The sequence below is a fragment of the Trachemys scripta genome, chromosome 6 (genome assembly GCF_013100865.1).
Source record: "Trachemys scripta elegans isolate TJP31775 chromosome 6, CAS_Tse_1.0, whole genome shotgun sequence".
NCBI classification, from domain to species: Eukaryota; Metazoa; Chordata; order Testudines; family Emydidae; genus Trachemys; species Trachemys scripta.
In genome coordinates this window covers 115,076,234-115,094,049 of record NC_048303.1, presented here as the reverse complement: position 1 = coordinate 115,094,049, position 17,816 = coordinate 115,076,234, and the positions used below count along the sequence as shown (strand labels likewise).

The window sequence follows — 17,816 nt, the reverse complement described above, 5'->3', positions numbered from 1 at the left end:
CACTTCTTCAGACTTGCATCTGAAGAAGTGAGGTTCTTACCCACGAAAGCTTATGCTCCCAATACTTCTGTTAGTCTTAAAGGTGCCACAGGACCCTCTGTTGCTTTTTACAAATATTGTATAGGCTGCCAAAGTAGCAATGGCAGATGATACTGTATTGTGAATACCAAGACAACTGTAGCAATGGAGTGGAAGTAAGAAATGGGCTTGGTTCCATATCCCTCTGGACCTGGCCCATGACCCTAGTGCTCTATGTGCCGCATGGGGCAGAAACCCACCACGTCTTGATTGGCGGGAAAGAGAGCTAGGCCAGCTTCTCTCAGAGCAACCCCCGGCACTTGATCAATGATCCATTTCCTCCCCACCTTCCAGGAATACCATATGGGACCAGATGTCTCTAATCTCACACCATGGAGAGAGAGTGCCAGCTGGGTTCCCCCTACTATTACCCTCAGAACCCAGTGGTCCATCACTTTCTTGGCTAACAGCTTTCTCCTGCTGCCAACTAACCTGGTTAGGCCTTAGTCCTTTAGCTCCAGTGGTGGTAGCCTGTGTTAAAGTGCTGAAAGTCCCGGAGTCAAACCCTGCTCGTGATATGGGGATGTTGCATTTGTACATCATAGAATTATTTTTTCATCTTTTTCCTTTAAAAATCCCTCTAAGAAGTAACCCACAAAAATGAAAAAGAACTGCATGAATTTAAAAACTAGTATAAATATGACATTTAAAGAAAGTTATTTAGGTTGCAAAGTCAAGATCTTGAAAGTTAGGAAATACCAAAATTAAGGTTACCTGTGCAATTTAATTTTGTGTATGTATTATAGTACTGTCAAATTACATAATCTCATGCTGTTTTTTCCCCATGGAATCACTGCCTTATTCAGTGTAAAGGATCGATTCACAAAGGGATAGAATTATAGTTGTACGAGCAACCATAAATCTGGAATTTCCTAACTTTTCAGTCCTTGACTTTGCAACCTAAACAACGTGCTTTTAATGCAATTTTCTGTATGTAATAGTGCATTGTATAATCTACCAAACACAAATAAACTATTTTATTACTATAAACATTTGATTTTCTATATTTGTAAATAATTGTAATTTTCACAATTGTACGTACAAACAAGTAAAAGAAAAACCAATATCTAAAGCATTAGACCAGAGGAACAAAATAATAAATAGTGATGGCAGCACTTTCACAGTACAAATATATATATATAGCAAACTTTTGTCAACGCGTGTTAAAATGTAATCTCGATTCTTGTACACTTGATGAGTGCTAAGTATTGTTATTACTTAGTATGCATATTAGGGTTCTCCTTCAAAACGTTATGGAAGGCCTGAGATTAGCGTCATAGAACACATCTAAGCAAAACACAAAAATTAGTAAAATACCCTTCTGCAGTTTGTATTTCTGAGGCTTCTAGTGGCTCAGATAAAAACATTACAACCCTGCCATAGACCAATATTCTTTCCATATGTCTATCAAATGTTTACCATGAACTGAATAACATGATTATCAATTTAAACACAGACCAAGGTAAACTCTTTCGTGAACCTGCTATTTCCCAGGATTCCCACTGCACGTCTTATAGCCTTCCTCCTCAGAGCAGAGCAGCCTTTCGTACATCCCTGGATGGGGTGGTATGTATCTGCTCTGATTTGGTAGATCAGTACAGCTATTTTCAGCCCTGGGAAGCTAGGACAGGACAGGGGAGGAACACTCTCTCTCTCTCTCTCTCTCTCTCTCTCTCAAAGAAGCCCTTTACCAGGAATCAACAACATCTGTCTAGAATTTGGATCGGCATTTTAAAGCATTAGCTTTTATCTCTAAATAAAAGAACAAATGGACATTCAGTGAAATTGAAAAGTGGCATACAAAACTGATAAAAGGAATAATTTTTCACACAAAATACAGTTAACCTGTGATACTTATTGTCAAGGGGTATAATTTAGGCCAAGATCTTAGCAAGTTTCCAAAAAGGATTAAATATTTATATGGATAACAAGAATATTCAAAGTCATAATAGTAAATATTAAAAAAAGAGTTTTGGAAGCATCAGAAACCCTCTGGCTTTTCAGGATTAGTGTTACACCTTCAGTGACACTGCTCAGTTTTTAAATCAGTGCTTGTGGCAGTAACTTACCTGTACAGTCATGGAGACTGTGGTTGTGGTCTCAACTTGGCCAGAAAAAAATTACACTTTAATTTATTTTGGCAAATGAGAGAATTAAAAAAGGTTTGTTTGTTTTTTAGCTCGGGCAGTATAGGCTCATGCTTTTAGATCCAGAGGCCATCTGTTTGATCCCAGCTGCTGACAAGCCACCCATGGGAGTGGTGTTCCATAAGTTAGGAGGAAACTTTCCCTAAGGACAGGTTATTTCACATCTAGCTAATACAGGGTTTCTTGCATCTTCCTCTGAAGCAGCTGGTACTAATCACTGTGAAGACAGGATATGGGACTAGATGGACCACTGACCTGGTCACATAGGGCGATTGCTATGGTCTTATGAACACCTTCTGCTGTTTGCCTGGTAACTGATGGTAACTGCAGTACTTTGCATTGATAAATTCAAAATGATAATGGGGGATCAATGAAAACAGAAACAAAGAAAACATTGTTCAAGAAACAGCTTTGAGGAAATAAATGGTTATCATTTGTGGCACCTTTTTATCTCTTTTCAGATCTTACTGCAAATATTACAAATGAAATAGAGATTTCAAAATACTGTCCCACAATGGAAGAGGTTTGTTTCAATCAAAGCAGAAATCCACTGGAATGCAGTGAGGCAGGTAGGAAGTGCTCTATAAGCAAATCCAGTGGTGGTTTTTAAGAACTATGATTCTTGGATTATGTATTCCATATGTATTCCATTATTTGATGCACACATGTCCTGTGCATTTGAGATCAGACTCTGTGGCCAGAGGTGTCAGGTGGGCTGCACTTGTGCCCAGAGTGAGCTCGCACCCTAGCTTCTCACCCCTCCTGAGTACATAAAAGGCAGAGTGAGGCCAGTTGTTCTTCAGGTTTTTACCACCTGTGACTGCAAGACAGAACTGCAGGCAACATTCTTACCTTTTGCATTTGCTAGCTTTGTTTGTAACTAGCTTTTAGTTTAGTAAAAAAATTACAGTGAAAAAAATAAAGGAAAAAAAACAACCAAAGAAACAAGTTCCTTGCAAGCTAGAAAAATCAATAAGCACGTCTGAAATTCATTTTACTGGCAAAAGTAGAGCAATAAATGTGACCTACAAGAGATTGCTTTGATTCCCCAATCTTGTTTGCATAGCTGGTTAAAAATATAGGATCTGATCTTGCAAGTGCTCTGCATATGGAACATCAATTGAAATTGAATTGATTTCAGTGGGAGTCTTCTGTGACAAGCATTTACAAGACTAGGGCTGTAAGTAGCACTGAATTTTATTTGCATATGAAAAAATAATTGACTCCCTCAGAGTTTGAGGTATCTGAGTTGCAGACTTGCAACTTATATTATATTTGTGATGGTTCTAATATCACTCACATTGACAGTGAAACCTTCAGACTTGCAGGTTTCACTGTCAATGTGAGTGTTATTAGAACCATCACAAATATAATTTGAAAGAGCCATTCCATCTAAGTAAGAGCTACATAACTGGGCCACGGCTGATCAACATTTAATTTTTAAAAATGCCCCAAAATAATAACTGGTGATTTTAAATTCTGAATGGTTGGCTAGGTGTGCAGAGATTCCCAGAATCACATAGGAAAAGCAGTAAAAAAGTGTGATTTATGCATTACTATTACCTCTGTTGTCTAGATATTAAAGTACCACAATTTAGTCTTTATTGCTCAAGTGATAAAACATAAAATCTTCATAATAAATTTGAAACACAAAATGTAACTGGTGTCAGTTATACATAAATATTTACATTTCTTTCACTTATATTTGTGAAATGTGGTGTCATTTTTCTGCAATTCCCAGTTAGTTACGCTTTATATCCTCAATATGAAGTAGAAATACCACTAACTCCGCCATGCAGACCACAAAGATCACACGTGAATTCACTTCATGCAGGACTTCAGGCAGAACCTATTTCTCCTGTTGGTAACAGGTAAGAAAAAGTTTTATGAGAATACAACTGGTACAACCTCCTCCAAATTAGTGAAAAACTAGCTTAATTGGATTCTGTTAATTTATGGCCTCATTCTGTGAGATGTTCATTGCCGATGGTTTCATCCATTGTGCACTTTGCCTTGGAGAGAAACATTATTCCAGGGAATACACCCTGTGCATGGTCTCAGTGCATGGAGCTTGAAAAGACCAAGAGAGTTGCTTTAAGGCTGTTCTCCTGTAAGGAGGTTTAATATCCTTGGGGAAGGTGAGGACTCATACCTCCGTGGCAGTGAATCCTCCAAAGTCCTCAGGAGAGAAGCACCCAGTGAGTACCTTGGCCGAGTGCTGGGGATATCCATGTGGTGACAGAAGTACCAGCAGGGCTGTTCCATGGCGGCTTCTCTATGCTATTTGCTAGAGTAGCCTTCACAGTCTTAATATTTTCCCTCCACAGACATGGAAGGACTAAAGCATCCTCTTGACAGGGGACCTCAGTCTCCCTCCCTACCACCGTGATCCACACTAGTTTCCCCTTGCTTGCCTCCAGCCCATTCAAGGGGTATATATACCCCTCATCTTTTCCCCTCTTTGGGGAGTGGAACCACGTTGGTCCTGCAGCCAGAGAGCCCACTGCACCCACAGATGTGGAGGAAAGATTTCCCCAAATGAATCAATAAGAGAAAGTAGAAGATTGGAGAGAAAGTAAATACTTTTGCAAAATTACTTTCTCTAAATGTATTACCAGAAGAAAGTTGATTTGAAAATCTCAAGCTATGATTTAAGCTTCTTACCACGTGTCTCCTTTTTTGTTTCTTTGTTTTAGTATTCTGCTTACAGAGTCAACTAAGGAGTATTTAGAGTGCCTGGTGTGGCAGTCAGAAAAATACCAAAATGCTGTGAACTCTCTTTTGCTTGAAGGTAAGGAAGTATGAATTCTGATATACTGAATTGATATAGAAGAGTTGTATGTGAAATATTACAACAACATAGAAATTAATCTGGGAAGTGCTTGAAGAAATATATGCAGATATTTGAGGATACATTTTCAAAGTTTATAAAATGAATGTAGAATGCAAGGAATGTGTGAATACAGCTCCTGTTTGCACACTAAAAATGTATCCCATTGCATCTAAGGTGGAATGTTTGATTTTTTTCCTTTATATCAATCTTCTTGTAAGGCAGTTAACTAGTTTGTCTTTCCACAGTGCTAGTTTGTATAAAATGACAGCTTTCCCCTAGTTTGAAAATCTTCAGTTCACCTCCTGATAATTATTTTAATGGGTATAGTAATTTCTAAAACTCACTAACAAAAACCTAACTTATAACATGCTCTGTTGAAATATCAATTTTTATTATAGAGTATGTTCTTATCTTCAAATAATTTTTAAAAATCCATACTAATAAATTCCTTAGTGGAATCATATTCATGGAGAGCTAAGTTTCCAATGCCAAACGCACACATTAGAAAGTGGAATATGGAACCAAAACCAACTAAGTCATAAATTATTTCTGACCCCAATGGTTAGTGTCAAGAAATAACACCAAAAGACTTCCATGAGATAAGTGAGTTACATCCTCATTTGTAAAATAGTCTATTTACTATTTAGAGTTTTCAAATAATGATTATAATAGATGCTTGTAAGCATAGAAGGTAAACTCATAGATAATGAATAAATCTCGGATCATTTGTAATGCAGGTTTATATCAACAGTCTAGAGATAGAATTACAGCTGGGGAATTGAACACAAAAAACAAGGTGAAAAAATGTACATCTTACTAAGCTATGTAAATGTTTCTTTCTTTGCTCTTCAGGCAAGTGATGATACTGAATTAGTAATGGAAAGATATACCAAGGGATATACATAGTCTAAGTCATGAATATTTTTTGTAATTTTGCTGTCAAAAGTGTTCTTTTCTCAAGTTTCTAGTCCATTAATACTTTATACTAGTTTTTATCTTGTTTTTTTATAGAGAATCAGACCGTTGAACCTACATTTCAACATCATTCAGTTACAGAACTGAAAAAGATGTTGTCTGTCCATGTGGAAGCTCCAGTGTTTAGCCCATTGAAATCAGACTGGTGGATTCATTCAGGACTAAATCTGGTATTACCAGATTCTTTGGAGCAACTAAGCACTGATTTGGGTAGTGCAAACAGCATGTTTACTACTAAAGTGGAAGTATTCTCACAAATTACACAATTTCAGTTAGAAAGTAAGTATATTTGTTTTTGATAGAAAAGTTCAATGACAAGAATGGCAAGGAGATCTTTAACAGAGGATCAGTCATGCAGTTCAGTGACGGATAGTAGCATAGCACCAACTAAGAAAAGAATCAGAAAAATTCTCATTCTCAAAAAGAAAAGAACTCAGAAAAGCATAAATTAGCCTCCACTATTACTCTAAAGTCTGATTTACAAAAAGCTAAGATTGTCAGTTGCGTGGATAAAAGTAAGTGTGCACTTGCATACTTAATTTGTGATTACCATGATTGCATATGCAAATTATGGTAGTTGCAAGTACAAATTAGCCACATCAGGCCCTTAATGTTTCTAATAAAATACCTGGCAGGAGAACTTTTGAAAGGGATATAATAATTTCAAAGTATTATTAATTACTATTATTAATTAATATCACCATAATAGTGAATATGTTGATGTAGCAGACTCTTATATTGTTCCAGCTTCTTCTAGGATAGGCCAGTGGCACAGGACCAGTTGTAGTTAACTCAGCTTCTATTATAGTGAAGATTCATCAGTATACAATATTATGCAGGGATTCATTCACTATGCAGAGTTGCAAGGCTATTTGCGTGCAACTCACATGGAAAAATACTACCACCTAAGTGTGGCAGCTCTGTAGAGACAGAACATATTGCAGTGCATTTAGCTACAGTATTGTTAACATGAATATATAGAAGTAATACAAAGGGTTATGATTTTGGGAAATTGCAGCTCTAAAATGCATCAAATCACATCCTTTTTATTTTCTCATATTACAGATGCTTGTAATAAGCACAGTTACCCCAGGGCCGGTGCAAGGAAGTTTCGCACCCTAGGTGAAACTTCCACCTTGCGCCCACCCCCCAGCCCTGCGGCAGCTCCCCACCCCCCCTCCCTGAGGTGCCCCCCCTGCGGCAGCTCCCCACCCCAGCTCACCTCTGCTCCGCCTCCTCCCGAGCACGCCGCCCCCGCTCTAATTCTCCTCCTCTCCCAGGCTTGCGGCGCCAAACTGATGATTGGCGCCGCAAGCCTAGGAGGCGGGAGAAGTGTAGCGGCGACCGTGTGCTCGGGGAGGGGGCGTAGCAGAGATGAGTGGGGTGGGGAGCTGCCGCATGGCTCCCCGGGCTGGGGGGGTGGGGAGTTGCCGTGGGAGGGGGGGTGCCGCAGGGTGGTGGGGGGAGCCGCCACAGGGCTCCCCACCCCAACTCACCTCTGCTACGCCCCCTCACCTAGCACGCCGCCCCCGCCAGCAATGACAATAATTGCATGGAGCGGCCGCTGCGCTGGGAGAGGGAGTCTGAGCCGCACGTGTCAGTGCGCTGCCGGCAGCCCAGGCCAGGAACGCTGTAAAAAAAAATTGGGGGCACTGCTTTTTGGCACCCCCAAATCTTGCTGCCCTAGGCAACCGCCTAGTTTGCCTTAATGGTAGCACTGGCCCTGAGTTACCCACATTCATAGTCAAATTCCTTGCTATTTCACACACAGTTTATCATTATGGGGATTTTTAGTATGAAGCTGTCATATATTTGTACTGAACAGGTAGTACAGTATATTATTTCTCATGCACTCATAACTTTACAATGTCCCTTCAAATAGAACATGTAATAGGTACAATAGAATCCATTCTAGATCATTCTTGTGTTCTCCTACACAGCACTCGCTGTTCTGTATAAAAGTCATAGCTTATGGGTATTGTTGCCCAAGCCAGTTGATAGGAAATGTGGTGGGGGGGTCCAGGAATCTCACTGGAATTTTTTTCCCTTAGGTTGATAGCTCCCCTAGTTTGTGTGTGCTGAACTAATCATGTTATCCCCAGTATTTCTGTACCTCTGCCTGAACAGCAGCAGTTCCTTTTCTGCGCTTTCTATAAGCCTGGGTTCTTTAGTCTCTGTTTGGCTTCTTGAAATGGCCAACATCTTGCAGCAAAACTTCTCTTATATGGAGTGTGGAGCTTGCTGAGGATTCCTTTAGCAGCAGTTTTACTGAATGCTCCTGTTACAACAGCAGCTTTGGGTAGACTAAAGAACTACTTCCACTGGCTTCCTCTGTCTAGCATCATGTGAAGCAGCAGCTTAGTAACACCCACCTCGCTGTCTGCTCCCACCAGCTGGAGCTCTTTTTGGAGAATATATTCAAGTTTGAACTGCCCCTTCTCCTTCCTACTAAATCATTCATTCATGAAGGAAGAACTCTTGAGAAGGGATTCCTCTTGCTCAGCGCACCTCCTTGCCAACATTGGTGAGAGCAGCTTACAGTCGGACTTGGAAGAGCCCGCTCCTTCCACCCATTGACAGCAGCAGTGATCTGGGTCCTTATTAATCCAGAGCAGCAGATCTTTTAGCAAGGCGTAGCCAGACTGCTTGCACCTTGTGGAGTCTTCTAGCATGGAAATACAGTCAGTAGTAGAGGCTAAGAAGGGGTCATGAGTCACAGTAACTGGTTTCTATGGTCCTATAGCCCCAAGGGACCCTCATCATCAGTGCTGATCCCATTTCACAATTTTCCTCATCCTCTTTACAAGACCAGGAAATGGTTTTCTGGATCCTCTCCAACAGCCACAGTTTCTAGCTTCTTTGGTCCCCAGTACCCAGGAAAGAGGTTTAACACTCTTTGCAAGCCCAACTCTACTACCAGTCTGCTCAGGCAGACTGCAGGATTGGGGACCCAGGTTGAGCACCATTTCCCTCTTCAATCCATCAGTTGTTCACTCTCACTCAAACCTGAATAGTTAAGCCTAGTTCTCTCCGCCAGGGTCCTTCTGTGTGCACAGAAGTTCAACCTAGCCCAGTGTGCCTCCTTTTGAGGAAGACTGCTGGTAGGCCCATAAATAGTGCAACAAAGTAGTCTAGCAGTTCATACCATCAGCCTGCAGATGTCTCTAGTCCATCCTTTTTGCAGTAATCCTGCTAGTAAAGGATCAGTAACAGAAGAAAGTAGAAAAAAGTGAGGAGAAGAGAACATAAGTGAGAGGGAAAGTCCCCTAATAGAGCATAGTTCTAATTCTAACATCATATCAACGGAAGTTAGGAACCTAAACACTGTTGTGGAGCACGATCCTAGAAAAATCACAGGAACACCACAATCCCTAAAGCCCGAGTTAGGTGCCTACAGTCCCTATACAATGATTGGGGGAGAGAGGCACCATAGACTGCAGTCTACTAAGCCAGCATACAAGGCAGGGAGCCACCTAAGCTAGCCAATGGAGACACTGAGCAGAGAGGTATGCACTGAGCCCTGCCCCTCTCTCAGAGATAGGCTCTTAAATCCAGGCTGCATGGAGGCACCTAACTGTGCTAGCAAGCCACGAACTGGAAGAAAATAGGCATTCAGCCACCTAAGATGCTTGCAGGACCTGAAACAAAATAGAAGAGGAGGAGCAGGACCTCCCTTACAATCTTTAGCCAAGTGGATAGGATGTGGAACACCCCCAATTTAAGTTCCCCTGCCTTCTGCTACCTCTCAGGTGATTGTCCTAACCACTAGGCTATAGAGTCAGTAACTCTTTCTCTAGCCAAATAATATTTAAGTATTCCATTGTTTAATTAAAGTGGAACAACTTCAAAAGGAGAGACTGAGGGAGCCTCACATCAGAATATTCCATAGTCTACTTGCTAGGCTGATCACCTGAGAGGTGGAAGACTCCTGTTCAAATCCCTTTGCCCCCTCAGGAGGAAGGTGGGAATGAACCTAGAAGGTTCCCTCTTCATGGGTGAGATTATAAGGGAGATCTTCTTCCTACACCCCCAGCTGTTTTGTGTGAACTTGCCTGATGGGCCCAATCTGATATGCGTGCTAAGAAGCCACCGTCTGGATCAGGACTCTGCACATGACTTGACTAGCCAAACATCTATTTTTTCCCGGTTTGTTAATTGCTCTGTGGCTTAGACAGGAGATAGGCACCTGGGCACCGAAGAGAGTGAGGCTGTAGTGTGCATGGCCAGAAGCGCCTTGTGAGTTTAGGTGCCTACAGGGTTAGGTGGCAGCCTAGTGGGAGTTTTGCAGTGGTGCCTAAAAATGGGACTTGGATTTCTAAGTAACTTTGTGGACCCCACCTTCAGTCCTTATTCTTTATCCACAGGTACCTCTGATCTTTTGTTGTAGTGACCAATTTTTCATTTGTTTGCTGTTTTATTACCTTCCTTATTGGTGAAGAAGATTATGGTCCCTGCTTGCTTTCCGTGAGTTACGATTTTTGTCCAGAGCAGTGGATCCAACATAGGTAAAAAGTAAGAGTTTTCTTACCTTTAACTTTGATTTTCTCTAATATGGAGCCACTGCTCTGGGCAGACTCACCTTGTGCTTATTTAGTGTTTTATTAATTTCTGAGCTTGTCACAGGCTCGTCTTTTACATTCTTTCATGCAAGGTTGAAAGGGAAAGGAAAACAAGTGCTCAAAATGTCAGTGACGCTACGGCAAACTGTATTGGTAATAGAACTATCATGCTAGGTTGCATTAAATCTATCACCATCTATAAGTTAATTGTGTATAGCTTCACTTCAGAGTTGATATAATGTCTTTGGAGCTTTCTGTTTTCTGAACTTTGGAATTTCTTACCTGGGAATAACATATCAGTTCAAACATGCCAGCCGTGGAGTCTAACACCCTAAGGAAGAAAGGAAAAAAAAATCAAAAAAGAACTCTGCAGAGTTCTAATCAATTGGATTGGACAAGAACATTCTTGGGTTATATATTCTATCCAGAGCAGTAGATTCTACTAGGAGTAATCAAAATTGCAATGGAGAAAACTAATTTTATCTTTCAGAGTGGCTTGAAGAGAAGTGTTCCCTTACTAACCAAGGACTGCTTTCTGTCAGTGCACGTCACTGGGACAAAACAACAGATTCTCATTTCTCACCTGAAAAGAAGAGCCCATTCTCTCCATTATGTTTGAGAGCTGCACCTCATGTTAACATACATGATACAAATACATCTGGTGAATGGCTAACAAGACAGGAAAAACAGCACAGTGAGACAGAAGGACCAATGCATTTCTTATATCAAGAAAAGAAAAACAAAGATTTGTCTGACTCACTTAACTGTAAAGAAGTATCTTTTGAACCAAACAGCTCAACAAAAAGCCAGAAGACTCCATCATTCGAACAGTCTAGGCAATGTGATGATGATTCTGACCTTCTGAGCAGTTTTATCATGCTAAGGTCTAAACACGTGTTCATCCAAAATGAGGAAAAAAATAATGTGGATAGGCAGAAAGATGGTAGGTGAACCATTCTGTCCTGTAATTTTAGGTCTAATTCTGCTCTCTTACACTGCTGTAAATCAAGTATAACTCCATTCAAGTCAATAGAACTAATTACATGGGGTGAAATCCTGGTCCCATTGACTTGAGTGGATCCAGTATTTCATCCAGGGTATTTACTTTCTATTTTTCTTTTTAGTTGTTTTGTTAGACAGTGTGCATTAAAGTTTGGTTCCACTCTGAAAGGAAAATGTAAACATGGTACCCTCTGACTCAGACTGTCTGCTCCCCTGGCATGTTCTGAGTCTAGTCTGCTGATTTTTGTGACAAAAGTAAGTTTCTATTGCTTACTACTCTTGTTAGTCCTGCAGAGCTAGCACAGTTAAGAGGGAACTACAGTCTGTTTCTTCTTATCCCAGCAGAACCATTCCAATTAGTTACACCTGTGCAAACTCAGTGATGCAATGAGGCTGAACAGTTGTCTGTGAAGACAGAATATGGTTTGAAGATCTGTTATCACTGCTGATGATGTGTGAGAAGAAAACTTAGCTTACAGATTGAGTATGCAGGACTGGCACTTAGAAAAAAAATTACTTATAAAACCCTCTTTGCTACAGAAATCATCGTGAGACAATGAAGTGTTAGCTCAGTCACTTTTCAGAGTAGAATCACGGTTAAAAAATAAAATGCTGCAGGACCCAGACCCTGGTTAGCAGAACTTCAACACAGATTATGCATGAGTTATATATACCCTTGGAAAATAAGTCTGTAATGTAGACACTGTTGCAGCACTAATTATAATAGCATGAAGTGGTGCTATGTAACAGATTAATATGGATTTTAATTGTATCCTGACATAATTTCAAAATAACAATTATTTGCAAGACATTTTAAATGGTTTTATTTTTTAAATTTTATTATTATTGTTTTATGTTGATACACCTGCAGATCTTGAGAAATTGATAACCCCAGTTCTAAAAGTACAAACTCAAGACATGTGAACTAAGGTCTTATGTTACCATCTAGTGAACTCTAACTAGAAGTGCATCTCTGAGTAGTACTATGGATAGAGGCATAGTTAAATATAGTGTAAACAAGTAAATGTATACAAAAAAAATGTGGAGTCCTTGTGGCACCTTAGAGACTAACAAATTTATTTGGCCATAAGCTTTCGTGGTCTAGAACCCACTTCATCAGAAGCATGAAGTAAAAAATACAGGAGCAGGTATAAATACATGAAACGATGAGGGTGCTTTACCAAGTGTTAGGTCAGTCTAACGAGATGAATCAATTATCAGTAGGATATCAAGGGAGGAAAAATAACTTTTGAAGTGGTAAGAGAGTGGCCCATTACAGACAGTTGACAGTGTGAGTAACAGTAGGAAGAAATTAGTATTGGGGGAAATTAAGTTTAGGTTTTGTAATGACCCAACCACTCCCAGTCTTTATTCAGGCCTAATCTGATGGTATCTAGTTTGCAAATTAATTCCAGTTCTGCAGCTTCACGTTGGAGTCTGTTTTTGAAGTTTTTTTGTTGAAGAATTGCCACTTTGAGGTCTGTTATTGAGTGACCAGAGAGATTGAAGTGTTCTCCTATGGGTTTTTGAATGTTATGATTCCTGATGTCAGATTTGTGTCCATTTATTCTTTTGCGTAGAGACTGTCCAGTTTGGTCAATGTACATGGCAGAGGGGCATTGCTGGCACATGATGGCATATATCACATTGGTAGATGTGCAGGTGAACGAGCTTCTGATGGTGTGGCTGATGTGGTTAGGTCCTATGATGGTGTCCCTTGAATAGATATGTGGACAGAGTTGGTACCGGGGCTTGTAGCAGAGTTTCGTTCCTGGGTTGGTGTTTTTGTTGTGTGGTGTGTAGTTGCTGGTGAGTATTTGCTTCAGGTTGGGGGGCTGTCTGTAAGCGAGGACTGGTCTGTCTCCCAAGGTCTGTGAGAGTGAGGGATCATCCTTCAGGATAGGTTGTAGATCCTTGATGATGCGCTGGAGAGGTTTTAGTTGGGGGCTGTAGGTGACCGCTAGTGGCACTCTGTTACTTTCTTTGTTGGGCCTGTGTTGTAATAGGTGACTTCTCGGTACCCTTCTGGCTCTGTCAATCTGTTTCTTCACTTCATTAGGTGGGTACTGCAGTTTTAAGAACACTTAATAGAGATTCTGTAGGTGTTTGTCTCTGCCTGAGGGATCGAAGCAAATGCGGTTGTATCTTAGGGTATGTCCAGACTACCCGCCGAATCGGCGGGTAGCGATCGATCTATCGGGGATTGATATATCGCGTCTCGTCTAGACGCAATATATTGATCCCCGAATGCGCTCCCGTTGACTCTGGAACTCCACCAGGGCAAGCGGCGGGAGCGGAGTCGACGGGGGAGCTGCGGCCGTTGATCCCGCACCGTGAGGACAGGAGGGAAGTCGAAATAAGATATGTCGACTTCAGCTGTGCTATTTCCGTAGCTAAAGTTGCGTATCTTACATCGACACCCCCCCACCCCAGTGTAGACCAGGCCTTAGAGCTTGGCTGTAGACAATGATTGATAAATGCTTAACCTATCCAAACATATGTAGATTTTATGTCAATTCCTTCTAAAGTATGGTTCCAATTTTAGCTGAAGGCCTATTGTCTCCCAATAAATTACAGTGCTGCTGTGGGTTATTTTTATAGACACCAGTTATATGTACTATTTAACCCAATTAGTATTTAGGAGAGAACTAGTAAAAGTAATTGGTTAGCATAATTTTGAACCTTAATAAACTTCAAATTCAGTAGGCTCCTGGACAGTAAAATACAAACTTTGGCTTTTAACTTTGGGGGATGGAAAGTTTTTTTTTACTTTTCCCTCTTTATTTCGCCCAAGTACCTCATTTTCACAGCTGCAGCCGTATGACATAGGGATCAATCCACTTTGCCAAGAAGTGGGGGCTGCTAGCTCCAAATGTGATCAGCAGCAGCTGGAGGGAATCTGCCAGGATGAGGAGAACAGAGATGCTGGGGCACCCTTAAGATAGCTTGTGACTTCTTATTTGTATTGGAGAAGGAGAAAAAAAAACCACAGAAGGGATAGATGCTGAGGTGCAGCTACAAGTAAAGATGAAGGGAGTGAGAACGACCTCTTAAGTAAACTGTTTCCAGCCCTTCTCTTACTTACCCTATTTCCAGTGTTCCTGATCTCTCCAGCTCACTGGTGACCCCATCAGCCTCCACCCTCTTTCCCTGAGCAGTTTCTCTTTCTTAGTCCAATTGAATTCCTGCTCTCAGATGCTCTTCCACTCAGCAGTTTTCCTGCCTTAGTGCTCATGTAGGAATCTTCCTTTATACAAACAATAGGGCTATAGAAGCAGCTCCCAGCAGTTTCTCAACTTTGCCAGGATACGGATCTCCATCTCAGAGGGGAGGTGGCTGATTCCATTCAGATCTGACAGCACCCACTTTTTGGCAAACATAATCTGACCAATGTATCATGTGACTGCAGCGAGGAAGTGTGGGAACTTGGAGGAAATAAAGAAAAAATAAAATATTTTCACTTTCTTTTTCCAAAGTAAAATATACAATTATTTTTCTGTGGCACAGGAGCCTCCTGAATTTTGAAATGTTTAATTAGCGAGTGGAGGAACGTGTTAGAAAATTTACTTATTCCGTGGACTTGTCTTGTGATAATTTTATATAATCTATGTCCAATGTTTTAGCACTGGAAATTAAAGTGTGTCCAGAAGTTCTTAAACAAGACAGTCCTGCTGTTTGTAAGGCTACATTGACAGAGAAAACAGAACAGGAGAATCAAGGCAGCATCTCAGTCGAAATTCAAGCATCAGGTATAGAATTTTGCTTTGAATGGTCTGTTTATTTTTTTTGTGATATTGCAATTTTACACTAAATAATAGCCATCCATACAAAACCAATATCCACTTTATTCTCTGCTCTCTACGGCTCTTATCCTGCAAAAATTCAATATGGGAACCCTTATGCCCATGCAGACTGTCGTATAACAATCCCTATATTTCACCATGGTAGCATCATGTGAAAGAATTAAGAGTTTCTCAGTCAGATATAAGCTATATCCAATATTGAGAACTTAAAGACAAACACAAATATTTAACAGGAGTGAAATATTAACAATATCTTATGATTCCTTACTGGAAATATTAAGCACTTTAAAAAGAAAATGATTCATCAATAAATGAATGAATGAAATTACACTGAGTAGCAAAAACAATATAGTATATGAGCTATCCTGACAAAGAATGCAGAACTGGAGATGATGAGAATGAGAACTTACATAGTGCTCCACATCTTCAAAGTACTTTACAAATATTAACTAATTAGTTAATAATTATGAGGGCATAAATGACCAAATGTAGTGAGACCAGCAACTGAAATGCAGCCCAGTCTGGCAACCTTACCTGTCAGCTTGAGATATTTTAAAAATGAAATGATAAACCCTTGAACATAGGGGATAATAGAGTTTTAACCTTGATGATGCGATTAACTCAACTGTAATGTTAAGCACATAAAAGAAAAAATTGATATTCAAGAGATTTAGGTATCCCATCGAGAAATAGGTCGTGCCTTCCAGTTAATTAAATAGCAGCAGTATATTTGAGTTCTTCAGACTACTGTGTTGCTGTCACCTATTTGGATGGCATGAAAACTCAGTTATATCTGAAGATATGTCTACATGTGCTGGCACAGCTATGCCACCACAGCCATGTAATGTAGATACAGCCTACACCAACAAAAGGGTTTTTTCTATTCATATCAGAATACCACCTCCCCAAATGATGGTATCTACATTGACTGAAGCGTTCTTTTGTCAATACAGCCGCATCTACACTGGCAGTGGGGTTGATATAGCTACGTTGGTCAAGGAGTGGATTTTTTACACCAACATAGCTATGTTGACTTGACTTTTACGTGTAGATAGAGCCTTAGGTCTGGTCTAAACTCCTGAGCAACATAGTTATACCAACCTAACCTCCAGTGTAGACAGAGCTTCTCCCGTCAGACATAGCTACTGCCTCTCGGGGAGGTGGATTAATTACACCGATGGGAGAGCGGTCTCCTGTCGGCTTAGAGCATCTTCATTAAAGTGCTACAGCTGCATCGGTCGAGAGTTTTAAGTGTAGGCTTGCCCTTAGAAGGGGTTACAAAACAGCCATCCAGCAGTTATTAAGAATTACTAACATGAAGAGAATGAAGTTCGTGTTGCAGATCTCTTGAAGAAAATAATGCTTTTTTATTTTGCAACACACTTGAGGACTTTTATCCAACAGTGGCATATTTAACCAAATCGTGTTATCTTGTGTGTGTTTGTATTAACCAGAAAGCCAGTGCCAGGCATACCATCTGTTAGAAGCAACAGCCACTCCTGTTCTAAAAGAGTTGATGCATCTTGGCATACTTGCTGCAGTGAATTGGAGCTTTGCCACGGTTAAATTTGATCACACTAGATTTTTCTTAAAACAGCAGGAGAAAGTGATCTGTGATATTTTTAAACAAGGTAAAACACATTGTATTTTTCATCTATAAAATTGATTTTATTTCATTTGTAACGTGTGGCTCAATAAGTCTGGCAAATTATTGACAAACTTTCAAGCGTTTCCCATCTTAAGGGCTGATGGTAACAGACCTGTTTTTTTTGTTTCCAAAAGGTCTCCATTAATACCGTCCTAGTTAGGCGTGTTATTTTTAATAACTTGAATATCAGAATACTAAAAAGTATTCAAATCTAAATTTCACATGCTTCAGAAATGTTGGTCATGATTAATCATACATTGTAGGCAATGTTTAAATGACACTCCCACATGTGTAATTTACAGAGAAAAACACTAGTATGTTTTTGTTGTCCTTTTCTTTGTGGTCAGTGGCTGTTTTTGTCATATACCTGTCATGGAGTTCAGGGTATACTCCAGTCCAGGAAGGGGTGGTCACCTCTTAACCCTGTAACCCTGAGTGCCTCACAATACTTTGCTACTGTAGCTCCCAGCCTGGGACACTCAGTCAGCAACAAACATGCAGGTCACAGCCTGAGTGTCTGTGTGCTATACAGCCAATGCTGGTTCAGAAACTCTGATGCCAGCAGTCAGTCTACAGTAGGGTTACCATATCTAATAAATAAAAAAAGAGGACCCTCCACGGGCCCTGGCCCCGCCCATTTTCCCACCCCCAGCCCCGCCCCAACTCCGCCCCTTCCCCGCCCTAACTCCGCCCCCTCCTCCCTCCCACTCCCAGCCACGCGGAAAGGGCTGCCCGAGCGCTACCAGCTTCACGGTTTGCCGGGCAGCCTCC

General features: G+C 40.7%; 1 protein-coding gene across 1 annotated transcript in view; it reads left to right on the top strand.

The window, feature by feature from the left end:
• Positions 1-17,816, top strand: part of SHOC1 (shortage in chiasmata 1) — a 69,415-nt gene that overhangs the window by 1,314 nt on the left and 50,285 nt on the right. The window contains exons 2-8 of the mRNA XM_034774919.1: positions 2,687-2,794; positions 3,967-4,096; positions 4,922-5,016; positions 6,070-6,312; positions 11,083-11,535; positions 15,218-15,343; positions 16,852-17,028. Of these exons, the coding sequence (XP_034630810.1) occupies positions 2,687-2,794; positions 3,967-4,096; positions 4,922-5,016; positions 6,070-6,312; positions 11,083-11,535; positions 15,218-15,343; positions 16,852-17,028 (1,332 nt within the window). The remainder of the gene's footprint in view (positions 1-2,686; positions 2,795-3,966; positions 4,097-4,921; positions 5,017-6,069; positions 6,313-11,082; positions 11,536-15,217; positions 15,344-16,851; positions 17,029-17,816) is intronic.